Here is a 25,537-nt window from a genome sequence, read left to right on the forward strand (position 1 = left end):
AATTAATTATAACACTAATATTATTATTTAAAAGTAAATAATTTTTTTTATAGTAAAGTAAATAAATTATTAAGTATTGACACAAGACATAATGCGTGATCTTATTATATCTTTTTTAAAAAGGGAAATATTATATTTCAATATTTGTACTCATCCTACATAAAAAAAAAAAACTTGTATGTATAGAACATTGTGGTCAGACCGGCACATGGTGTAGTAAAAATATTTACAATGGTTAGGTACAAAAAAAAAGTAATGTTTTTTTTTTTTGTATTCCAAAAAAAGTAATTTCGTTATAGAGAAATTAATAATAATTTCGTCCCTAGATTTTGATTTTGATTTTTGACAAAAACAGTCACTGGATTTATTGCTCTTAAATTTATGGTAGTATATAATAAAACTATTATTTATGGCATAATAATAAAACTCACTTTGACTGAACTTACATATACATAGTATTATATTTTGCATGCTATATTTTCGGATAATATTTTTTTTTTTATAGTATTTGTTTGGTAAGAAATTGGTGGTGCTGATTACAAGTAGGAGAGATCAGTGATGAAATGCACAGTGTCATACTCATATCTGTAAATAAGATAAAAGAGTGACGGCAATTAACCAAATAAATAAAATCATCCATCGTCGATTCATCATCATGTGTTTGTGGGTCCATTCCATTTTTGTTAAGTATTTTCCCGCACCATACGCTCTCTGTTTTTCTCTTCTTCACTTCACCTCTTTCTATTTCTAATTATCTACTAATCTATAATCTATAATCTATTCTACTAATCTATCATCATCACTTACCACCATTATTATATACTCTCTCACTCACACTCACATTCACACTCTCATAGTCACATTTTCACACTCTTTTACTCACAGAACCCAAACACACTCTCTTTTCAGATCTGAAAACAACAAAACCCTAACTCACCTTCAACCGGTAAGCATTTTCTCTAACAATCTTCATCTTCTTCCTCTGATCTATACTCATACTTCTAAGATCTACTTCTTCTTCATTCCTCTCTCAATGCACGTTTTCTCAAATCTCAACTTACATCTTCACTTTCCGTTCAGTTCTTTCAACTTCCATTTAGCTTCATTTCTTGTATTTCTTGTATTTTCTTTCTTTAATCGTGATTGTAATGTAATCTTCTTGCTTACTTGTTACTCGTGAATGAATTAATTTAGTTTTAGTTTTTGATTTGTGAAATCGTTTTGTTTTGTTCGTTGTGATTCTTTGATTAGCGTAGTTGTGTATTGAATTTTTGTTATGTATGTTGAGTTGAGCTTGATTTGATTTTTAGATGTAACTCATGGAATGCAATGATTCTTAACCGTATTTACACTATAAAATTGTAGTGATAATTTTGATTTTTTTGGCTTGATTTTCGAAGATCTTTATTTGAATATTTTAGTTTTAGTTGCTGAGATGGATAATTTGGAGCAATGGAGTTCAATGTTTGAGTTCACATTGAATTTTGAGTTTTCTTTCACTATGGTTTACTTGATTCTTGATTCACATTGTGTACTGTTTTCTGGTTTGTTTAATCATTCTGTTGTTTAATTGTGTTTCCGTAGTTTTAGACTAGTCATGGTCGCAATTTTTCTTACCCTAAAATAAGGTGTAGTACCAATTTTTTACCCTCTTTTGCTTTTTGTCTTTTATTTTGTTTTATAATTTTGTTATATGAACCTTTGTTTCTGGTATAAAGACAAGTTTTTAGATGGCTGCTTCTTTTTTTCTATTTGATCTTCACATAAGAGATTTTTTAATCTGTTTGGTTGATGGAGAAAGGAATTTCATGTTGTTTTTTCTGTGGGGAGGTGCAGGTTAGGTTGCTCTGGAAATTCAATGGCTGTAACTGAAGCTCAAAACCCGCTTATTGGAGATAACACATGTGGTTCCTTGTTGAAGAAGCTGCAGGTAACTTCATTCATCAGTTATTCATCTCTGCGACTTTATATGCACATGACCTATAGATTAATAAGGTTATGTTATATTTATTCGTTGTAAGGAAATATGGGATGAGGTTGGTGAAAGCGACGAGGAACGAGACAAAATGCTTCTTCAGTTAGAGCAGGAGTGTTTGGATGTGTACAAGAGAAAGGTTGAGCATGCTGCAAAGTCGAGGGCACAGCTACTTCAAGCCTTGTCTGATGCTAAGATTGAGCTTTCTACTCTTCTATCGGCACTTGGAGAAAAGAGCTTTGCCGGAATTGTTCGTAACTACTTAGCTTTGCCCTTTTGTCAGAAGCACACAATACAATAAGTCAATAACTGCATATATAGCTTTATGATGCATATCTTTTATTTTTTTGCAGCCTGATAATACTTCTGGAACTATCAAGGAACAGCTTGCAGCTATAGCACCAGCACTTGAACAGTTATGGCAACAAAAGGAAGAAAGAATAAAGGACTTCGCAGATGTACAGTCACAGATCCAAAAAATATGTGGAGAGATAACTGGAAGCTCGAACGTTAATGATGTACCTGTAGTTGATGAGTCTGACCTGACTCTAAAGAAGTTTGAGGAATATCAATCTGAGCTTCAAGAACTTCAAAAGGAAAAGGTAATTTGGTTGACGTGTCCAATATTATTATAGTTAGTCGCAGATTTGGAAACTCCATTTGATTTCATTCACTAAGCAACGCATTTATAGTTTTATTGCATTACTTTGTTTGGCAGAGTGACAGGTTGCAAAAGGTTTTTGAATTTGTGAGTACTGTGCATGATCTATGTGCTGTCCTTGGTATGGACTTCTTCAGTACCGTAACTGAGGTTCATCCAAGCCTGAATGATTCTACTGGTGGTCAATCCAAAAGCATAAGCAATGAAACCCTAGCTAGGCTTGCCAACACAGTCTTGACACTGAAAGAAGATAAAAAGCAGAGGCTGCACAAGGTCGTTAACTATATGCTTTCAATTATTTGTAATTTTTGCATATTTTGGTTTTGTCTCACAAAAAATATTCATATTTATCACTCAGTTCATACTTGGAACTGAATTTACCTTTAATATTTTTTATTCATTTCTGATTGGCTTTTATGATATCTATGGTATAATTTTTTTTTCACTTCAACCTGTAAATACAAACCTTGCAGCTCCAAGAATTGGCTTCTCAGTTAATTGATCTGTGGAATCTAATGGATACTCCTCCAGAGGAAAGGAAACTGTTTGACCATGTTACTTGTAATATCTCAGCTTCTGTTGATGAAGTCACTATTCCTGGTGCCCTTGCTCTGGATCTGATTGAGCAGGTACTAAAGACCTTCTGAAAGTTTAAAGTCTGAGGTCCAAATATTAAGCTAACTGGTTCTTTTGTTCTTTTTATGGAGGCTGAGGTTGAAGTTGAGAGACTGGACCAGCTTAAAGCAAGCAGGATGAAGGAAATTGCTTTCAAGAAGCAAGCAGAACTCGAAGAGATATTTGCCCATGCTCATATAGAAATAGATCCGGAGGCTGCAAGAGAGAAGATTATGGCATTGATTGATTCTGGAGATATTGAACCGACTGAATTACTCGCTGACATGGACAATCAAATAGGAAAAGCAAAAGAAGAAGCATTAAGCCGGAAAGATATATTGGACAAGGTTGAGAAATGGATGTCAGCATGTGAAGAAGAGAGTTGGCTTGAGGACTACAATCGGGTAATTATAATCTCCCTTATGCATTTTTTCTGTGGGTTTGTGTGGTTCTTTGTGCACAGTTTTGGTGAGAGAAGTGAATCAAGACATTCACTATCATGTTAGCAAAAGTTGTAACACCCTTTGAACTGAGTCAATTTGAATTTGCCTTTCTTCTATAACCTATCAGTATCAGTGATTTGCTATTTGATAGTGTCCTGCCCTGTTTCCAGAATTCCCAAGTTTTAGCTTTACTGCAAGTTTGATAATTGCATTAAATGGTTCCATAAGTTTCCCAATTTTGGATTTATAATAATTCTGTCTTCTTACACAACAATGAAAAACAGGATGAGAACAGGTATAATGCAAGCAGAGGTGCACACTTAAACCTCAAACGAGCAGAGAAAGCTCGGATACTGGTAAATAAAATTCCCGGTATGTATGGAATGAAACCACAACCACCGTCAGATACTGTTATTAATAATTATATTTGCTGTCTATATTAAGTAACCAAAAAGTTGCTATATTATTGGAAGAATTAACTTTTTTTCTTTTGGTGAAAATGCAGCTTTGGTTGATACATTGGTTGCTAAAACACGTGCATGGGAAGAGACTCATGATATGTCATTCACATATGATGGTGTTCCTCTTTTAGCCATGTTAGATGAATATGCCATGCTTAGGCATGAACGGGAAGAAGAAAAACGAAGAATGAGGGTAAGTTTCACTAATGTGATGATTAGGATGATTGATTTTCAGATTAACCAGAGCATTTTCTAATAATAAGATCACTAGCAAAATTAAACTGTTGGCTTAGTCTATTTCTGTTTACTACACAGTTTTACTGACTGGTATAACCTGTGGTTTGCACACTATAGGACCAGAAGAAATTTCAGGAGCAACAGAGCACAGAACCGGAAGCCCCCTTTGGTTCAAGACCCAGCCCTGCTAGGCCAGTTAGTGCTGCTAAGAAGGTAGGTGGCCCTCGTGCTAATGGAGCCAACGGTACTCCTAACCGACGGCTATCACTTAATGCTCATCAAAATGGAAGCAGGTCCATAGCAAAAGATGGAAAAAGGGATAACACTAGACCAGTTGCTCCTGTGAATTATGTGGCTATATCAAAAGAAGATGCTGCATCCCACGTATCTGGGACCGAACCCATCCCAGCATCACCCTAATGAGAGCTTCATATCCAACCTCATAGTTCATCTTTGTAGCTTTGTCATGTTAGTAGTTATTGCTTTAGGAATATAATATGTGAGTGACAAGTAATTAGAGAGGAACTGTTCTGAGTTGTGTATGGTATATTTTCCATTTGGAGGTTTACTAATACATGTTGGCTTATTCCATTGAAGCCCTTTAGTATAAAAATATACGGTGCTAGTTGTCTTTTTCTCTTGTTCAAAATCTTAGCTTCTATTAATTGGCTTTGTGACCACACACTGGTTTTATTACACTTCCCTGTTTCTTAGAACTTAAAAGTTTAGGTATGTTAGGACGCTCAGCTTTAAGGGCCAAATATGTAGTTACGTAGTGCTTACTGATGATGTGGTCCTCGTATGGATAGTAGTTTGAATCTATGTTATTGTGATTTGTGAGACATGAGTCATTCTTACAAATTAGGTCAATCTTTGATAGCAGCACTTTATGAGGTCAAATATGAATTGCTGTAGTAGTATAATATCTCCTTGTGATGTTCCTAAGAAGTCAGCATGTCCTTGGTAAATTGGTAAACACTGTAAATGTTTAGGTCATGTTGTGGAATGGAATGCATTCTCCTTTTCTTTTACTAGAAGCAAGAAAATCATGACATTTCATTAATAATCAAAGATGCATTACAGACTGAAGATTGATAGAATTGGCTTGCTTGTGTTAAATATGAACAAACTTATTAGGTTGTGAATTACTAGCATAAGTAGTTGGTGTGCAGATTGAATGAGTGTTGTAAATCCTGCAGTACTAAGTTTAATTTTTTTTATTATAAAAAAATATCATTAAAGGGTTTGAGGTGCAATTAGGAGCACTCTTACACTTTCAATAATGGCTCCTAATTCAATGAATGCTCATGCAATGTGGATGATCTATAACTAGTACTTTGCAGTCCATCTCAATAAGGACTCTTCCAAAGTTCACCGATGAGTCATTGAAGAGCATATAATAAAATAAACCTATAGGGATTCACCTAACCTGGGAATTCACCTACCAAGACTTCTCAAGTATTAGACTTTCACCCACTATATCCATTATTATCCAAATGTAAGTTAGATACTAAAGTGTTGGCCTAAATAAATTTTAGGGAAAATTATACTCACCTCCTCCGAGATTTGTTTAAATGCCATTCAAACCTCTTTCATTTAGGCCCGAGCATCGGTCGGGTTCGGGCCGAAAATCACTAAATCGATAAAAATCGCAACCATTTAATTTGGACCCAATTCCGACCGTCTATATCTTCGGTTTGTTGGGGTTGGGTCATATGGGTGGCGGATTGAACGGGTCTGTTATTACGGGTTAGATTTTGTTTACATCTAAAACTCCTCCATTCTCCAAAAATTCTTAATTTTCGAATAGTTTAATACCTCTACACAATGCAACAAAAGATAGACGAAGTAAATTAAAAAATAAAGAGGGTTAGATGCAGTTACTTTCTTTCAATATGTAGATCTAAAGACAATAAAATATCAAGTAGAAGAGACGTAAAAATTAAAATAGATCTAGAATATATATATATTAGAATATTTTTTTCTCACCTTCTTCATCACCATATTATTAATTATAAGTTTTGTAAAATATAACATTTTTATCTTATATCAAAGATGGATAAAAATAACAAAGAGAAGAGTATACGTAGATTGAGAGGGAGAGAAGGAAAAAAATTAATTTGCATCTAATGGTTGTTCGGTCGGTTTCAGTTATGGAGAGATAGAATTTTAGAGATCCGCACTCACTCGTATGCAACCGTTCATGCCCGGTTTTTCACAATTTGTTGACCCGAGACCTAATCCGCACCCAACCGAATGCTTCAATGTGTTGTCGGTTACATCAGTTTCGAGTCGGGTCACGGGTTCATGCTGACCCCTACTTTCATTTTTAATAAACACTCATCTCCCCTAAATTTCACACCTTTAGACATCCGTTTAAGAGAAAACACTGCCCTGTCTATTTTATTTCTCAGCACCACTTCTCACCTCTTTGAAAGTGAGAGTGTTAAAGTTTCTTCTCATGCATTTTTTTTGTTTTATTCAACTAGCTACTGCAAGAGGATAAGTTATTGTTGAAATGAGTACTCACCACATGCTTAAAACTGAAAATGGCATGTATTGGTTATGGAAAACTCATAATTTTCTATAGATTACGCACGAAGTTTATCATTGTTACTATATCTTAACAGATATTGACGATGTTAACGCTGTAGTTTGCGTCACTCAGAGAAACAAATAGGGAGAGGTTTGTGTCAATTTAAAAACTAGAGGGGCAGAGAGGTTAGTGTAATTTTTCATATATATATATATTTGTTTAGAGAAGGCTATGTATCAACGTACTAAGCGAGCAAACGAAGGACCATTACAATCATTCTTGAGGAGAATTTATGGTAAAGACCTGATAGAATTGAAAGAAACAACGAAAATTTGTCCATTGTGACCCTCACAAGCCAAAGATATATGCACAATAATTTCCTTCACGGAAACAATGAAAAACCGAGGTCTTCCAATCTGGTAGGTTAAGAAGATTTAGAACCTCTTCAAGGAGAGGTTTGAGGTAAGAAATAGATTTCGATCTTCTAATGATAGTTATTGTTACAAACAGAGAATCAGTTTCGAAGATAACTTGAGTTAACTCCATATTGCGAGCAAATTTGATGCCAAGGAGAAGTGCCAATTTCAGCATAAATGACATTACTACCTCCTAGATTGCAATAAAAACCTTTAATGAATTTGCCGGTCGAGTCACAGATAAGGTCTCTACAAGATGATTTTTTGATAGCCCAATTGTGATATAAAAATGTGCCCCTAGGGCACATAATAAGATAACTAAATATATAAATTTAGCATTTAATGTTATAAGATATTTAATGTTTAAGAAGTTGAATACACAATTTTCAAGAAAATATTTCCATATTTATCTGCTTAACATGTATTTTTAGGGCACAACTTAACATTTTCCTTTTTATAAAACCATAAAAAAGATCTTTTAGTGAAGTGTTGTATTAATTTTGTTTTTGACCAAGATTACTAATTAAGAATGTAAAATTAAAAAACCAAAGACAATCTAAAAAGGAGTAATTAACCTTGAGATTTGTTAATTTAATTTTAGGGTGAGGAGTAAGTAATAAACCAACGTCAGCTTATTTACCGAAATCAGAAGCTTTTTTCCTCTGCAAGGCACAAGCGAACGAACGACGACGTTTCTTCCGCATCACTCTGAAGTTTCTCTCTCAGAATTGGCTATGGCGAACGATAACGAACCCGCGAAGCTTTTGCTACCATACCTTCAACGCGCTGATGAATTACAGAAACACGAACCTCTCGTCGCTTACTACTGTATGATTATCTCTTATCTTTTAGATCAATTCCTATTTTTGATTATTGCTTTATGAATTCTCAAATCGAAATAACCTAATTATATTTATAATCATCGATTTTATTTGGTTAATTTAGGTCGATTATATGCGATGGAAAGAGGATTGAAGATTCCACAAAGTGATCGCACTAAGACCACTAATGCTCTTCTTGTGTCTCTCATGAAACAGCTCGAAAAGGTTCTTAATTTAATTAAGCAAACTTTAATTCACTATGTTAATTATTCTTAATTGCTGATAATCAAGATTAACTAAAATAAAAAGCTAGTTTGCATGTAATTGAAAGTTGAAAATTGAAAAGAAGAAGCTAGTTTCCATGTGTTAAATTGAAGTGACTGAATGGACTGAGTGCAATCACCGTGGACTTGCCAGAATCACGGTCAACCAATGTAATTTTGCAGAAGCTACACACACTTTGTAGCCTTTGAAAAATTACTCTGGCTGAGTGATTCTGGCAAACCCAACGCGATACCAAACATGCACTTAGATTTCTTGTTGTTGAATGTTCAATGAAAATCAGATGAGTTGTATTCATTGGATGTCTGATCTTCTGATTTATGATCCTAATTTCATGTAAGACCATGCAATCAAAGTTTCCTATGGTCAGTGTAGTCAGTCCATCTATGCCTGTATATAGAGATCGAGTAATTCACATCATGTATTGACAAATCAATAACTTGGAATTTCAATATGATCTTGATCAACAGCTAGATCACTGACTATAGACTATAGTGATAGCTGACTGCGGCGTTTCTCAGGAAAATCGTACATTCATGCTGTTACTAAATTGGAACTTTTGAATGAAGATTGGGCGACTCATTTTAAGCTAGGTGAATCTGATAAGCTTGAAATATGAGCTGTCTGATTTTCAGCCAATGGGCTTGTCTCGGTACTGCATGAATGCCTGACTTCAAGGAATTCAGATCCTACAATTTTCTAATTGCAGTGACCGTGTAATTTGTTCGCTGTAGTGAATTTGCCTCTTGCTTGAATTTGGATGATAATAATGTGACATGTTTACATGACAACTTGTACTTTTCTTTAGGCTAAATACATCTTGCGATCTTTTAAGTTAGATGTTTATAACAAGTTAGTCCTTTAAGTATTATTTTGTATCAAATTGGTCCTTTAAGTCATAAAATGTGTGCACCATTACCCTTTCTTATCCAGTTTTGTTAAAACGTGTTTACGTGGTCGTTGAATGCTGAGGTGGCAAGTATAGTTTGATTGGATCCTCCATTATACAAATATCTAACTTCAGTGGCTGACATAATTTGATTGGTTATGTGTGTAAAATTTTATTTAATTGAATCCTCGATATGTTTATAAAACTATCTTTCTTTGTATTATCGTTATTATAGGATAAGAAGACAACCCAGGTTGGGCCTGAAGATAATCTATATCTTGAGGGATTTGCTTTGAATGTGTTTGGAAAAGCAGACAAGCAAGATCGTGCTGGAAGAGCTGATTTGTATGTTAAATTGCTTCTTTTAAAATGCATATATGTATTACCATTATATTCTTATAATGTTCATTTTCTTTTGTTATGTCTACAAGTTATAACATAACTTTGTTGGATATTAATTTTTATTTTATCTTCGATCATTTTTAACATATATTGCTGACCTTCTGCAGGAACACAGCAAAAACATTTTACGCTGCTAGCATATTTTTTGAGATTCTTAACCAATTTGGAGCTGTTCAGCCTGATGTGTGTACTTCGATGCATTGAACCTTTCCTTTTTAAGCATGTCTAAATTGCATTTGCACGGTTCTTGCTAGCCTTTCTCATTTGGCAACAACTTGGGGCAATAATATACCTTTGTGTAATTGTATTTTTAATACTTCTTTGTGTTTGTTTTGCAGCTGGAGCAGAAACAGAAATATGCAGCATGGAAAGCAGCTGATATAAGAAAGGCTTTGAAAGAAGGAAGGAAGCCCATGGCTGGCCCGCCTGCTGGTGATGAGGACCTCTCACTTCCATTGAGTTCTCCTAGTAATAGATATGTACGTTTCCAAACTCAACCCGATGTGCTCTGAGATTGATCAGTGCATATAAAGAAATAGATAGATTAATAAATATAAACAATTAACTTTCAGCTGTTTATTCCTGCAGGATCTTGGGACTACTGAAACGTCTGCTTCTAGTGCTGGATCTGAATCCGATTCAACACATAGTTATCATAACCCTGTCAACTACCAGAATCTGCCAAGCATTCCTCCTGTACCTAAGTTCCATGATACTCTCAATGATCAGAATTCTGCAAACATTCCACCATCTTTGCAGTTTCATGATAGGGTAGATGATAATAAGCATTCTTCAACTGCTTCTCCATCATCTCACTCTTATACACCCGGAGGTTATCCTTCCCAAGACTTCCATCCTCCTCCATCTTCCCAGGATTATCATCATCCACCACCTTCCCATGATTACCATTCTTCTGCACCTTCCCAAGATTATCATCCTCCTCCACCTTCCCACGATTACCATTCTTCTGCACCTTCCCAGGAGTACCATCCTCCCCCACCTTCCCAGGATTATCAACCTCCTCCACCTTCCCAAGATTATCAACCTCCTCCACCTTCCCAAAATTACCCTCATCCTCCACCTGCCAGGTCAGACAGTTCTTATTCTGAGCACTATAACCACCAGCAATACTCACCAGATCAGTCACAGAATTTAGGTCCAAATTACCCTTCTCATGAAACTCCAGCTCCTTATTCGCTTCCCCATTTTCAATCTTATCCAAGTTTTACAGAAAGCAGCCTACCATCGGTACCAGTAAACCACACTTATTATCAAGGGCCTGATGCTTCTTTTTCTTCCCAGTCAGCTCCTCTAACTACAAACCATTCATCAAGTGCCCAAAACAGTTCAAGCAGCAGAAATGGAACTGCCTCAGAACCCAAGCCAGCAACTCAATCATACCAGTATGACAGTAGCTACCAGCCAGCACCTGAAAGAATAGCAGAGGCACACAAAGCTGCAAGATTTGCTGTTGGGGCACTGGCATTTGACGACGTCTCAATTGCAGTAGACTACTTGAAGAAATCACTCGAGTTGCTAACAAATCCATCAGTTGGCCAGTAAGATTTTATGTAAAAATTGGTACTGGTATACATGGTGTCTTTTTTTGTAATATATGATATTCTTTCTGCATTATAGCGTGAAAAATTCAATAAACATGGGTCTTTTTCTCATTAATATAGATGTTATTGAGATTGGTTTCTTTGAGGTTATGAGACATATGATATCTGATTGATGAATTCGAGTTGTCTCTCTTTTTATTTTTATTTTACATGGGTCTTTTCTCCAAACTCAATTTAGGTGCACTTTCATTATCTATTGACCCTTGAGGAATCTTAATCTCAGCAGTAACATTCCATGGTACTGAATACAACTTCTTGCTTAAGAAGCTCCCCATTCAGAGATTAGTGCAATTTGGTTTGGCACAAACTATAGACCAATCCGTTTGCGATTATAACTACAATGCTGTTAAGGATGGTTATATTTTTCACAGCTGGAACAAACACTTGCAGAATGATACTAAAAGTTATAATGATCTTTCAAATGAGTCTTTTAAATAAATAATAATAATACATTAGTTGGAATTAGCTTCTGCATTTAACTTTTTCAGAACATCTTTTATCTAACTTTTCCATGAACACTTGTACACTTCGCAGTCATATGAAGACCCTGCAACCAGAAACGAACAACTATCTGATCAATATATTAGAAACTATGATATCAGAAAAACTTAGTCACCTATTTTGATTTTTTTTGACTTGTAAAACGTAAATTACCTTTGCTCTAATTAGGATCTTTTATGTTCCAATATTTTTTTTTATCTATTACTCAAGTTCTCTGATTTTATATGTATGCGGTTTGGTTCGGTTTGAATCGGTTATGAAAAAATTAATCTGAAATCCGAGCCGATCCGATCTAGTGGTTTTCACAAAAGGACATCAAAACACAATAAAAAATATTCGGTTTTCTATAATTTTCGGGTTTTTTCGATCGATTTACAACTTTTTATTTGAGCATTTCTTGAGCATCTTTATATAGTTTGTATAAAACTCTTTACATAACCTAAACAATAAAGAATGACCAAAACAATAAAATTCTTTATTTAGATACTTAGTTGCAGTATAATATTAGAACCAAATTTCAACAGTTTGTATAAAACTCTTTACATAATTGACAAAAACAATAAAGAATGACCAAAACAATAAAATTCTTTATTTAGATACTTAGTTGACAGTATAATATTAGAACCAAATTTCAACAGTTTGTATAAAACTCTTTACATAATTGACAAAAACAATAAAGAATGACCAAAACAATAAAATTCTTTATTTAGATACTTAGTTGACAGTATAATATTAGATACTTAGTTGACAGTATAATATTAGAACCAAATTTCAACAGTTTGTATAAAACTCTTTACATAATTGACCAAAACAATAAAGAATGATCAAAACAATAAAAATTCTTTATTTAGATACTTAGGTGATGGTGTCCACAAATTCTAACTCAACCGGAAAAAATGTCGAAATTGCTAGTGTTGGACTTCATGACCGGAATTCGAACCCCGGTCACTCCACTTTGTGTGTGCGAGTTTTAAATGACTTTGCGATTTCGTCAATACTTAGTCAACTATGTAACGTGATCATGCATGCCGGCAAACCATGTTTTATTCGAACCCCCTCTTACGTCGCTTTCACAGATTCTGGGCGCTTGATCGGGGAGGCCGCCAAGAGCCAGGTCACCAGGAACCCCACCAACACCATCTTCGGTAGCATCACCATCCTTATTTTGCCTTGTTTTAAATTTCAAATATGTCCAAATTTCATAGACATATAGCTCTGTCATTTCCTAATCTGTTATTTACAATTTTTACTATAGTACTTGCATTGTTTCTAAAATACTGATTCTATTCAACTTTTGTTTAGCTTCATTATTATATCGGTTGTTTTGTTATCGGGATTCGGGAGATTGTCTTGATTTCTATTGAACAGGATATATATGCTTTATTGAGGTAGTTTGCTTATTGGTTAATTGAATTAATTTGTGGTTGTAGAAGTGAAGCGTCTGATTGGAAGGAGATTCTCTGATGCTTCCGTTCAAAGTGACATGAAGCTATGGCCATTCAAGGTCATTTCTGGTCCTGGTGACAAGCCCATGATTGTTGTTAACTACAAGAATGAGGAGAAGCAGTTCGCTGCTGAGGAGATTTCTTCCATGGTCCTATGGAAGATGCGTAAGATATCTGAGGCTTATCTTGGTTCCACCGTGAAGGACGTTATTGTTACTGTCCCAGCATACTTCAACAACTCTCAGCGCCAAGCCACGAAGGATGCTGGACTCATTGCGGACCTTAATGTCATGCGTGTCATCAACGAACCCACCGCTGCTGTACTTGCCTATGGCCTTGACAAGAAGATCACCGATGATGAATGTAAGGTGTTGATTTTTGATCTTGGTGGTGGTACTTTTGATGTCTCTCTTTTAGTCATTGAAGCTTGTGTCTTTGAAGTTTTGGCCACTGCCGGAGACACCCATCTTGGAGGTGAAGACTTTGATAACATTGTCGTTAACCATTTTATTGAGGAATTCAAGAGGAAGCACAAGAAGGATATTAGTGGCAACCCAAGGGCTTTAAGAAGGTTGAGGGGTGAATGTGAAAAGGCAAAGAGGAGTCTCTCATCCACCACACAGACAACCATTGAGATTGACTCATTGTATGAAGGTGTTGACTTCTATACCACAATCACTCGTGACAAGTTTGAAGAGCTCAACATGGACCTTTTCATGAGGTGCATGGAGACTGTTGAGAAATGTTTGAGGGATGCAAACGTGGACAAGAAAAGTGTCAATGATGTTGTTCTTGTTGGTGGGTCTACTAGGATTCCCAAGGTGCAGTCATTATTGCAGGATTTTTTCGACGGGAAGGAGCTTTGCAATAGCATCAACCCTGACGAGGCTGTTGCTTATGGAGCTGCTATTCAGGCTGCTATCATGAGTGCTACCCATGAGAAGCTCGAGGAAATTTTGTTGTTGGATGTCAATTCCCTTTCACTTGGTTTGCAAACTGTTGGTGGAGTCATGACTACCCTCATTCCAAGGAACACTTCAATCCCAAACAAGAAGGAGAAAATTTTCTCAACCTCCGTGGACAACCAATCTGGTGTTCCTATCCGAGTGTACGAGGGTGAGAGAGGCATGACCAAGGACAATAACTTCTTGGGTACATTCACGCTTTATGACATTCCTCCTGCTCCAAGGGGTGTTCCTCAGATCAATGTTTGTTTTGAGATTGATGTTAATGGTATCTTAAATGTCTCGGCCGAGGACAAAACTACTGGGAAAAAGAACAAGATCACTATCACCAATGACAAAGGCAGACTTTCAAAGGAGGAGATTGAGAAGATGGTGCAGGAGGCGGATAAGTACAGGGTTGAGGATGAGGAGGAAAAGAAGAAGGCAGTTGCTAAGCATTCCATGGAGAAGATGGTGCAGGAGGAAGAAAAGCACAATTCTACCAAAGATACTCCAGATCAACACTTGGATGCACTAGAAGATACTTGTCATACTTTACCAACCCCAAGTTTACATTCCTTTCCTTCCGGAAACATTGGATATTATTTCAAATCTACAAAAGAGGCTTCACAAAAACTTATAGAAGCACTAAAGGATGATAAATGCTATGTACTTGGATTGTATGGAAATAGGGGCTCGGGTAAAACATCATTACTGAAGGCTATGATAGAAGAGTTTGAAAAGGTTTTTCATAAAGTTATATTTCTCTCCGTGTCTGAGAATCAAGACACCAAGAGCATTCAACATGAATTTGCTAAGATGTTGAACGTGTTTGAAAAACATGACACTGATGCTGTAAGAATCATGAAAATGAATTCGACACTAGAAAGGAAGGACAAAACTACTCTAGTTATCTTGGATGATTTTTCAACCAAGTCTCAACCACAAGAATTGGGCATTCCTTATAATAGCAAACAATGTAAGGTTCTTTTAACCACACGTGATGAAGCAGATTGTTCCCGCATGGGATGTAACCATTCAATTTCTCTGAATCCCTTATCTAATGATGAAGCTTTGACATTGCTACAAAAGATTTCTGGTGTTAACTCCCAATCTGGTCTATTTGAAGTGGCACAAAAAATTGCTTTTAAATGCAATGGCTTACCTGAATTGATTGAAAAGGTGTCGACTTCCTTGAAAAATAAATCCTTGGAATATTGGAAAGAATCATTAGTCAGTCTAAGCCACTCAACTGCCCGCTACCAGATTTTTATCAGTTTTAGAGGAGCCGATACTCGACATGTTTTTACAAACCACCTCCATTATGCTTTGTGCCAGAAGGGGTTCGTGACCTTCAAAGATGATGAATCATTGCAGGGTGGGGTCCCAATTGAGAAACTTCTTGACGACATTGAAGAATCGAGATTTGCAATTGTTATTTTATCCAAAAATTATGCAGACTCTGAATAGTGTCTCAAAGAACTGGTCAAAATTCTTGAGTGTAAGGATAAGGAAGGTAAGCACCAACTAGTTTTGCCAATCTTCTATGAAGTACCGCCCACAGACGTAAGGCATGTACGAAATAGTTATGCTGATGCCATGGCCAAACATGAAGGAAAAGATTCATATAAAACATGGAAGAAAGCTTTATATGATATTTGTACGCTGACGGGATTTGAAAAGCCTCATGACTGGTAAGCAGTTTACTTATTTACTAATAGTTAGGCTTTGTGTGTTTCTGTAATTACACTAAATTATTGTAAAATTCTGTCAATTAATACATTAATCCACTAAAATCTTTTACCCAAATACATCCTTCTTAGTTAAATTTTATAAATGGTGACTCATCTACGATAGTACAACTTCTCAATAATATGATCTGATCTGTTACCTCATTTTTTTTTATATTTTAACTATCTTATTAAATGTGACGTAGTTAACAAAGAGTTTTGTAAGACATGCTGCTATGTTGTGTGATGTTAAAGTTTTACTTTTAAACTTCAAAAAATAAAACAAAAATACTTCTTGCTTCAATGCAGTTTAGTATCTTGTGTGATATCATATATTTTTTGTGAAGAATATTCAATCAAGGTTAGTTTTATATGTGTTTTATGAAATGGATTGCTAGTGAAAGAAAAAAAATAAATTTGAACTCATCATGAAATTATTTTTTTATATGCTTTTTCAGGACCAGAGATCAATTTATCGATAAGATTGTCAATTTTGCTTGCTATCACATACATCGCTTGCATATACAAAGAATGTATATGAACTAGATGACTTCTCTTACCGTGAGTGTTGCGCAAGACAACGCTAAGTGCAGATGTTGGGATTTGACATTTGTGGTTTTACCTTTCTCTGTTTTTTGCTTATTTGTTTCCTTTTGTCGTTTTTTGGGCTGGCTGGTTTTGTTTTGGCCCCCATTGTGTGTCTTATTTATATTTGTAGGTATATGGAATAAGTACCCTTGTGCTCCCTTTTGTCTTAAAAATAATAATTACAAAGCTAGTTTCAAATGGAGGGTTGGTACAGAATAATGAGTTATGAAGATAGGAAGTTCGTTGGCTCGAAAATAGATGATGGAGCGATTCACTTCGATCTAACACCATTGAGTTTGCGGTCAGTACCTGTTGTTACTCCTGAGCCGGAGCCTGCAGTTTGAGACATCCCTGCCTGAGGTCCTTGCTACTTCCCCTATTGCTTCTCATTGAATCAAACTATGAAGGCAGAAAAGGTGGCATTTTCGTGCGTCGTAGTTTCTAGCTTTCATTTTCGTGTCTTAATATTCAGATATGTCTATTATTGTTGGACTTGTTATTGTTTTTGATATTCATTATGCTGCTACTTTGATTTGGTGGTTTGGATATTAATTATAACCGGTACATGATCCCGTGCATCACACGGTTTATATTTGTTCATGATATATTAAAATAAATTTATCATAATTAAAAAAATTGAGATATATATGTAAGATGTTCTAAAATCATGTTAACTTGATAAATACATTCTTATAGACAACATCTTATGAGGAAAACATGTTAACTTGTTTAATGGAGGTAACGGCATAAAAAAAAACACTTAATCATGATTAAGATACCTTTTGTGTTTCGTACTGCATTCAGTTTAGGGTTTAGGGTATTGGACCGAGGAGTCGGGGGAGCAAGTGCTTACTGACAAGTGAATGTGGGAAGTTTTCTTCTCAGTTACCGTTAGAAACTAATACTTCCCTGACAATTTCATTCAACCAGATCAAAGCATGGAGTTGGACTTATAAGTATATTCATGGACTCGCCAAGACAATGACACTGGCAAGCAGTAAAGAGAATTTTGAGGTATGTCAATGGAACAATTGATGAAGGAGTTTTTTATTCAAGTTCTACCAAGCCAGCGTTGATTGGATACAGACAGTGATTGGGCAAGCAAAACTGAAACTCGAAAAAGCACTTCGGGTTATGTTTTCCATTTCGGTACAGGCGTATTTTCTTGGTCCTCTAAGAAACAAGTAGTTGCTTTGTCAACAGCTGAGGCAAAGTACATAGCAGCAACAAATTGTGCTAATCAAGCAGTTTGGTTGCGGAGAATATTAAGTGAATGGCATTATCAACCAGATGGTCCGACGAAGGTACTCTGCGACAACAAATCAACAATTGCTTTGACAAAGAATCCAGTCTTTCATGGGCGTAGCAAACACATTGACATCAAACATCACTACATTCGAGACTTAATCAAGAAAAAAGAAATTGTGGTGCAGTATTGAAAAAAGTGGGTTAAAATGTTAATTAGGTTAACTCGATGGACTAACTCATTTTGCCATCCGTAATAATTATTGGATGTATTAAAATCTAACTATAGTCACATCACATCCACTCTAGTTTTCTTTTTTGTGAAACACATCCACTCTTTTGTCAATTGAGATATGGTATTGGGACAACTTTCGTATTCGAGGGCTCAAGCTAAACATTGTTTGAGTGAAGTTTCTCTCTTGAGTATCATGACTTGGCTTTAATGATATATTTGAACTTTTGAAGTGTTTATCTTATTGGTCTTGCAATCTTCACTTCACTTCACTCCAACATTGATTATAATGCTGTCTCCAACTTGGATATTTACGAATCATGAATTCATCGTGATCACTGTTATGGATATTTCATAATTGCTTGCACGAATTTTACTGTAATCTTTGTTTTAGGAGTTTATTAACCATTTAAATATTTTCCAACTATTTATAAAATAAAATTTACTCAAGTTCTTGCAAGTTCCAATTTCCAAAGTTATATATATAAATGTAAAATCGTTATATTTTTTTATCGTAGTACAAAATTATTACAACCGTCCGATGATCATTTGTGTTGGTTAATAATCGACTGTTCGATGATTCATCGTCAAACTCTATGTCAAATTTCTTATTTCGTAATACTTATTTTGGCAAACTCTTGACGTGCACATATGTGTGCGCCAATAATTTATCAACATAAGTATTATAAAATATGGTTTTGGCATATAGTTTGGTACAAAAATCAAAACATAAGGACAAGGCCGTCTTAGATAATGTTCCTTAGTTACTATAGTTGATATATTAACAATGACATATGAAATGTAACACCCTTATCTCTTGGAGAATCCGTCTATAATGCATCCTATATAGTAGTAGTAGCCTAACATCATATATACAAACATAATGAGAATTAAATTTTCATTCTGTTATTGTTACACTCATTCTCCTCATGATGAAAATGTTAGTTCAAAAGCATGCATTGTTAAAGATATCAATCAAACTTGCTTACTAAGAAAGAACAAAAGTCAGAACAAGAAAAAAGAGGGACAACAGAAACAGAAAATTGAAATGGAGATCAAATTAATTACATTAGAGGAATGGCTTCTTAATTCACCAATTATACAAAAAGATGGTAACTTCAATGTTCAAAATATGGCTAATACAAATGCTTATTTTTCTGATTCTGGTGTATATAGTTTGTCTTTAGAGAAACTCTTGGTCTTGGATGGCGTTGATGATGATTTTACAATTTTGTCCTCAGAGTATTATAGTTTCTTTTCAAAGAAACTTTTGAAAAATGAAAATATTGATGTAAAAGAAATGAGGCTGTTGAAGTCATTGAGTAGAAAACAAAGTAGTAACATGAAGAAAAGTGTTAGCTTTAGATTACCAGAAGTTTCTGATGTTATCATTTTGTATCCATCATAGGTGAGTTTTGAAAAATGAGTGTTAGTACATTAATTAGTTTCTTTCTTTTGAATTTTTTATATCCACTTTGATTTGATTTTAAGGTTCAAAATTGGTCAATTCATATATAAAAACTGTATAATTGATTTGATGAGGACACAAAAGAAAGTACAATGAGACTCAATTGGTGTATCCAACATGATAGCTTGTTTGGTACAAAAGGCATAACAAATAAGTTACAAAATTCATACAACTTTCACAATATATTGACATTATTGTATGATCTTTGTGAAAAAGCAAAAACTAGTTCAGAAACAAGAAAACACAAGTCAGAAAAAGCATAATGTCTAAAAAAGTAATTACATTCAGCAATAGATAACGCACAAACAATACACAAAAGAGGGGAGAAAACAAGTCATTTGGATCCTCTAACAGCTGCAGAATGATACTGCAGTTGTAGAGGACCCAGTTCAAAAACACGAGGCTAGAAATTGTGAACCTCGGTTTTTAATCTTTCTTTTGTGTATTTTGATTCCTATAGATACGATAATTCAATACATAAGAAAAATAAAGGGATTTTATAGAAAAGTCTTTGTTGTCTTCAATTGTCTTTTTTCTTATGACATTATGTATAGGTCCACCTGAGTCTCTATTCATCGTACACCAACTTCTAATAGTCGTTGATATATTATAAAATTAGAAATCAGTACACGATGGACGAGTACCTGTGTGGACGGTAACATACTTATCTTTTTCTCATTGAGAAAAAGAAAGAGATGCAACTATGTGATAGAACTGAAGTTTCTCCAAAAGCTCCTTGGCACGATTAGCGGCTCGGCGCTCCACTCTAAGAAAGAGTTCCTCACTTAGCTTATCACCAATGTGAGCATCAACAAGGACTCCACATACAGTCCTACAGCTATTGGCTAGAGCCCTTCCTACTTCATCAGCATCATCTGGTTTGTTCAAAACAAGGGGACTTCCTCCTTTGAATACCTCAAGCTTGTTTATCACAAATGAACCATTTTCTTCAACTACTTCCTTGAAATCTTGCAAACTTGGTGCATAAACTGGAATGTTGAAATTATCTCTTTTTGTGGAGCTAATTAATCCCTGCCATTAACAATGTCATTAAATTTGTATTAAGTCTATTATGTATATTTCAATTTCAATACATGAAAATGATACTATATACTTTAGAAATTGATCATCATCATTCTAAACACAAGTTGAAAACACATTATTGCTCATAGCACTCAATTGCCTATAAACTAATCAAGGTTTTCACTTTAATGTAAAAACAAAACAAAAAATATACTTTTCTCATTAGTTTGAGCTTAAGACATTACATCAATTAAGCTGTCATAATATCATATGATCTTATCATAAATATAATGCCAGGGACTATTCAAATTCAAATCCTTATTAGTTTAAGCTATACTTTTTCTTGATCAAGTGAAGTTTGCTTGAAATAACAAATTGTTCTAGATACTCAAGACCACATTTTAAATAAAGGTCTGTGACCGGAATCTAAACCGCGGTACATGACAATTCTATGGAATATCAAGGATCCCGACAACTATTTAAAATGCTGCTCAAGACATCATAATGCAGCTGTTGTTATGTTCTGTACTGTACTCAAAGACATGGCAGAGGACAATTCTTGAAAGTACATTTCTTTTGAGTACAGAAAAGACATCCTATTTCTGCTAACATCATATGATCAATGATGAAAATATGGTTGGCCAGATCAACGGCTACGATCAACTACTTTAGTGCATGTTCGGATTAGCTGTAAGTTTGAAGAAATCATAAGTACCATGATTTTATTAAAAACTAGTAAAATTTTTACTAAAACTCTGCACTGTGATTCTGTCAAACTCACTCGTGAACAATCCAAACATCATCACTTATTTGTAATGATTGTGTTCTTTGTTGATATTTATCTCTATAGTGTCTATGTAAATTATATGAATAATAGAGACTATATGACATGTGATTGTGAAGTGACTACTATATTCACACAACACAAAGCATGCATAAAAAATGTAAGAAATTATTATGATACCTCTAGGACAAGGTCATCCCAAGCATCCTGAAAATGGGTCCCAAAAAGAACACCAGCCCCACCTTGTTCTGTGGGGTCCACTGAAGTTCTTCCCAAACAAACTAAGAACATGGACCCCTCTCTCTTCATTTCCACTGACCTTGCACTCAAGAAGCCTGCTAAATCTGCTTTGAATTGTCTCTTGTAGGCATTGGCTGTTGCTTCACTAGCACCATGAATAAACACCTTCCCTTTGTTGTATGCAATTGACCTTTTGTCCAATACTGATTCTGGTATCTGCATGGTCCCAAAGTATACAAGTTAGAGGGAAAAATTTTAAATTAAGAAAAAATTATATCGAAGAATCAGCTGTTGGATTAAGATCAAGAGCTCGAATTTTGAGTTTATTGATTTTGATCCAACGACTTAATTTTATATTCGGCCTACAATTCATGCTACTAAAAAATCGTTTAAAAATAAATTTCAATCATCTAAAAAATTATGAAGAAAAATTGCGTACTATGTCACTCTCTTTAACATATTTTGTGACACTGTTTAAAATTGTGTATGCAGACTATCAATCACGACGTGTTCCTTGAGAGTTAAAAGAAAAAGTTAATAAACTTTTAATAATCATTTGATAACTTGTAAAGAAGTTGGATCCAATATCATGTACGAAAACTCTTTTGTACTATAGTATGTCATAATAAATAAATAAATGATATGCTAAATAGCGTTCTCGGGACACTTGTTAAGCATATTAAAAAATAAAATTAATGCTAGAAAAGTGCCTTTTTTATTTTTAATGTGTTAAATTAACAAGTTTCAATGTAAAACTTTTATATTAATATGTTTAGCTAATGTCACAGCCCACAACACACCGTTTAACATTATCCATAAATAAAAATGTTATTTATATGACGGCCCATATATATGCTATAAAGTCTAAGGTGCATGAAACTTGAATAAAGAGCATATTATGTGCTTACTATGCATGTATTGGAAAAGTGAAAACTAGTACTGTTCAAGCACGTTATTGTTTCCCTAAAACATGGTCTTCATTTATTCAATTGATCATGAATTTTGTTGCATTCACCTTTTGACCATTTCTACATAAATTAAGACTTATCTTTCGAGTACTAGCATTAATTCAAGTTATATAAGGGTTTTACTATATTGTCCTCGGAGTATATGTATATTTTATTTTGTAGTAGATTTTCTTAAAAAAAAAAATTGTAGTAGGAATTACAGAATCTTTGAATGTTGAATTAAAAGACAAGGAGAAATCGCTTTAAGGGGTTAAAAAACTTACGTAATCGTGATTCATGAACAGTTTCCAAAGGATTTTTTTTCACTAAAAGACATTGTTTATACACTAGACATCACTAATTAATCAAAATTCATATATGTCGAGAAGCTAATAAAATTGCTGACACTATAGTATTATTGGAAGTGTTCTAACAAAAGTTATACAGTAATTACTATGAGAAATCTTTAGTTGAGATTGAACAATTGTATTTAGCTGATGTTTGGGGAATTTCTACTCCCCGAGTTATTGCTACGAAATTTGTGTTTTTATGGCTCTTGCCCCTTTTCATTAAGAAAAAAAAAATCAAATATTTATGTAATATTAAAATAATTTCATGATCTAAATATAAGTTTTAATATTACTAGTAAGAGTGCTATCGTACGGGTCGTAAGTTTATGCTCATATTTTTAATTGTTTTTATTAATTATGTCTGGATATATAGTGTTCGCTCAAGAATTATCCACACAAAAACTTAATACCTTAAAAGTTTTTTTTTTCATCTTTTGAAATAAATCTTAAAGTTGGAGTTCTAATAGAAATGCTTTATAAAAGATCATGGGGAAATGAATGATAAAGAAACAGCAGTCAATTAATTGGCCATATAGAATGATTCTAAATAATATGTTTTATGTAATAATTTAACTACTCTAGCCTATAGGTTGTTGTAGTGTAGAAAACTAAAGAAAATAAAAAGTTTTTTAGGTTACAAAACTATTGAAGATTATTAACAAACCAAATAATAATAATAATAATAATAATAATAATAATAATATAATTAACAAAATTACATTATGGAAAAGAAAAAAAAAAGGTTTTTTATATGGTACCATATTATCGGCATGAGTTTTCACCGCTCACAAACAAAAAATTTCAATATTCAAGATTTAAGGTTTAAATCTCTAACCACTTATGTAAAGAATCTAAATCTTTTTGTCACAAACTATTATCGTAAAGAAAAATTAGTTCATTGGTTAATATATTACCTCTTGAGTTTTTTGTAAGAAACGATTAATTTTTTAATTTATTGAATAACTAATGTATATGGTCTATAATATGCACCATATATATTGAATATTCAATGAACTTAAAAAGAAAATTGTTTCTAATAAAAAGGGTTGGAGGAAGGATTAAAAAAAACCATTATAATAATAAAAAAGACAAGTTAAAATTATTTACCTTAGATAACCAATGCAAAGAGAAGGCAGAGTGAAAAACATCAACGGACTTGGTCGGAAAAAGTCTCCGATAAAACGAACCGGGAACTCCGGCAGCAAAGTAGGATCTTTGATTGTCATTAGCTAAACATTCTTCCATGCTAACACCATAGGTTGCAAGTGGAGGAAGGAGTTGAAAGAGAGTGTTGAAGTCATTGCTAGGAAGGTCAGAAAAAAAGGCTGAAAATTCAGGTGGATTGCAACCTAAAGCTTCATAACGCTTAATGATGTGATTAATTATCACATTAACCACATTAATGGTGTTGCTTCCACATGAACACCCCAAATCAGCAATCACAAAAGCCTTGTCACCATCTCCACCAACAAGTTTAACATTATCTAGGGTTTCTCTCAAAAAGTGAATCATGGACTTGGCATGTATAGCCTGCATATATTAGTTATATATCAATGTATAATTTCTAGTATATATTTTTTTAAAAAAAAATTAAATAATCTGAGGGTAAGTAAGTATATATGTGAATTAATATCACTACTAAAAAAACTAAAATTAGCGAGAGAAATTTAGAGAGAAAAAACGTTAAATTTCTCTGTAATTTCGTAAATAAATTTTGTAACGAGAAAATTGAAGAGGGATTTCGTTTGTTTTGCACCGTTAATTTTCAAAACTAATTTTACTTGTCCCAATAAAATTAATGTACCTGTGCTTGGGAATTGTTGGCATAGCTGGCTTCTCCTTTGCCTCCTTTCATGCTAAACAACTTCTCAAGCTTGGAGACAACAACATTTTCTTCCATAGGAGCCATATTTGAAGTAATATTTTTTTTATGTGAGATTGAAGGAAAGATTATATGAAAATGGTTTTATATATGAAAGTGTGAGATAGGAAAACCAAGAGTTGATATATATATATATATATAGTGGTGTGGAGGAGAAAGCTAAACTTATGTTTTTTGTCTTTTTGGAAAACTACTTTAGGTTAGATTGAAAAATCATGGCCACAAAATGGAAAACTATTGTGTAAGTTTGTTACTAATTTGTTTACCCTCTAGAAACAAAAGGCTAATATTATAAATAAATATACGATGAATCTAAAAACTGCAATTTTACTTATTCGTCACGTAAATAGTTGGAATAATCAGTTAACTTTGGAAATTGATAAAAAGAAAACTCCAAAAAGGTTAAAAGCACATAAAAATTGGGCCTTATAACAGCCAGAATGGCCCAAGGCAATTTAATCACTTATTGTAACATTTTGTAGCAATTTTTTTTTTCAATTTTAATATTTTTTTTAAATGGTTTACGCTAGTTTGTTAGATCAATATTTTTTATCTTTTGTCTGGATCAATATTTTGTTAGATCAATATTTTTTATCTTTTGTTAGATCAATATTTTTTATCTTTTGTCTGGATCAATTGAATCGAAGACCTTTAAATTTTTTAACTCCTAACTTTTACCAATTGAACCAATCTACGTGGCAATCTTTCTATACTTAGATAGTTAATCTTTCTATACTTTGATAGTTAATTTGATGATGCTTTTTATTTTTTGTTGTTAATTTGATGATGTAGTATTAT

General features: G+C 34.0%; 4 protein-coding genes across 4 annotated transcripts; 3 read left to right on the forward strand and 1 right to left on the reverse strand.

Annotated features, from left to right (window-relative positions):
- Positions 1-662: 662 nt before the first annotated feature.
- On the forward strand, positions 663-5,005 carry LOC123920442 (65-kDa microtubule-associated protein 1). Its single transcript, XM_045972696.1, has 10 exons — positions 663-946; positions 1,837-1,930; positions 2,022-2,225; positions 2,329-2,577; positions 2,694-2,909; positions 3,110-3,265; positions 3,344-3,655; positions 3,979-4,066; positions 4,200-4,348; positions 4,510-5,005. The coding sequence occupies exons 2-10, from the start codon at positions 1,859-1,861 to the stop codon at positions 4,810-4,812; spliced, it is 1,749 nt and encodes a 582-aa protein (XP_045828652.1). The 5' UTR covers positions 663-946; positions 1,837-1,858; the 3' UTR covers positions 4,813-5,005.
- Positions 5,006-7,932: 2,927 nt separating this feature from the next.
- On the forward strand, positions 7,933-11,457 carry LOC123920443 (protein HOMOLOG OF MAMMALIAN LYST-INTERACTING PROTEIN 5). Its single transcript, XM_045972697.1, has 6 exons — positions 7,933-8,172; positions 8,290-8,390; positions 9,572-9,681; positions 9,846-9,921; positions 10,077-10,217; positions 10,327-11,457. Exons 1-6 carry the CDS (start codon positions 8,079-8,081, stop codon positions 11,299-11,301), a joined length of 1,497 nt encoding a protein of 498 aa, XP_045828653.1. The 5' UTR covers positions 7,933-8,078; the 3' UTR covers positions 11,302-11,457.
- A 1,216-nt stretch (positions 11,458-12,673) lies between these two features.
- On the forward strand, positions 12,674-17,284 carry LOC123920444 (heat shock 70 kDa protein 18-like). The gene is made up of 3 exons (XM_045972698.1): positions 12,674-13,006; positions 13,292-15,944; positions 16,439-17,284. Exons 1-2 carry the CDS (start codon positions 12,724-12,726, stop codon positions 15,718-15,720), a joined length of 2,712 nt encoding a protein of 903 aa, XP_045828654.1. The 5' UTR covers positions 12,674-12,723; the 3' UTR covers positions 15,721-15,944; positions 16,439-17,284.
- Positions 17,285-19,622: 2,338 nt separating this feature from the next.
- On the reverse strand, positions 19,623-24,906 carry LOC123920445 (indole-3-acetate O-methyltransferase 1-like). Its single transcript, XM_045972700.1, has 4 exons — positions 24,662-24,906; positions 23,965-24,387; positions 21,501-21,776; positions 19,623-20,545 (listed from the first exon to the last, which is right to left on the reverse strand). The coding sequence occupies exons 1-4, from the start codon at positions 24,764-24,766 to the stop codon at positions 20,189-20,191; spliced, it is 1,161 nt and encodes a 386-aa protein (XP_045828656.1). The 5' UTR covers positions 24,767-24,906; the 3' UTR covers positions 19,623-20,188.
- Positions 24,907-25,537: the final 631 nt, after the last annotated feature.

Source organism: Trifolium pratense, linkage group LG4 (genome assembly GCF_020283565.1).
Source record: "Trifolium pratense cultivar HEN17-A07 linkage group LG4, ARS_RC_1.1, whole genome shotgun sequence".
NCBI lineage: Eukaryota > Viridiplantae > Streptophyta > Magnoliopsida > Fabales > Fabaceae > Trifolium > Trifolium pratense.

Coding starts and splice junctions, on each gene's coding strand:
- LOC123920442 (XM_045972696.1), top strand. CDS start 1,859: ATGGCTGTAACTGAAGCTCAAAACCCGCTTATTGGAGATAACACATGT. Junction 2,578..2,693: donor AAGAACTTCAAAAGGAAAAG/GTAATTTGGTTG, acceptor TTTGTTTGGCAG/AGTGACAGGTTGCAAAAGGT. Junction 3,656..3,978: donor GGCTTGAGGACTACAATCGG/GTAATTATAATC, acceptor AATGAAAAACAG/GATGAGAACAGGTATAATGC.
- LOC123920443 (XM_045972697.1), top strand. CDS start 8,079: ATGGCGAACGATAACGAACCCGCGAAGCTTTTGCTACCATACCTTCAA. Junction 8,173..8,289: donor ACCTCTCGTCGCTTACTACT/GTATGATTATCT, acceptor TGGTTAATTTAG/GTCGATTATATGCGATGGAA. Junction 9,682..9,845: donor CGTGCTGGAAGAGCTGATTT/GTATGTTAAATT, acceptor GACCTTCTGCAG/GAACACAGCAAAAACATTTT.
- LOC123920444 (XM_045972698.1), top strand. CDS start 12,724: ATGGTGTCCACAAATTCTAACTCAACCGGAAAAAATGTCGAAATTGCT. Junction 13,007..13,291: donor CCCCACCAACACCATCTTCG/GTAGCATCACCA, acceptor TTGTGGTTGTAG/AAGTGAAGCGTCTGATTGGA.
- LOC123920445 (XM_045972700.1), bottom strand. CDS start 24,766: ATGGCTCCTATGGAAGAAAATGTTGTTGTCTCCAAGCTTGAGAAGTTG. Junction 21,777..23,964: donor CTTTGCATTGGTTATCTAAG/GTAAATAATTTT, acceptor GGGACCATGCAG/ATACCAGAATCAGTATTGGA. Junction 20,546..21,500: donor GGGATGACCTTGTCCTAGAG/GTATCATAATAA, acceptor TGTTAATGGCAG/GGATTAATTAGCTCCACAAA.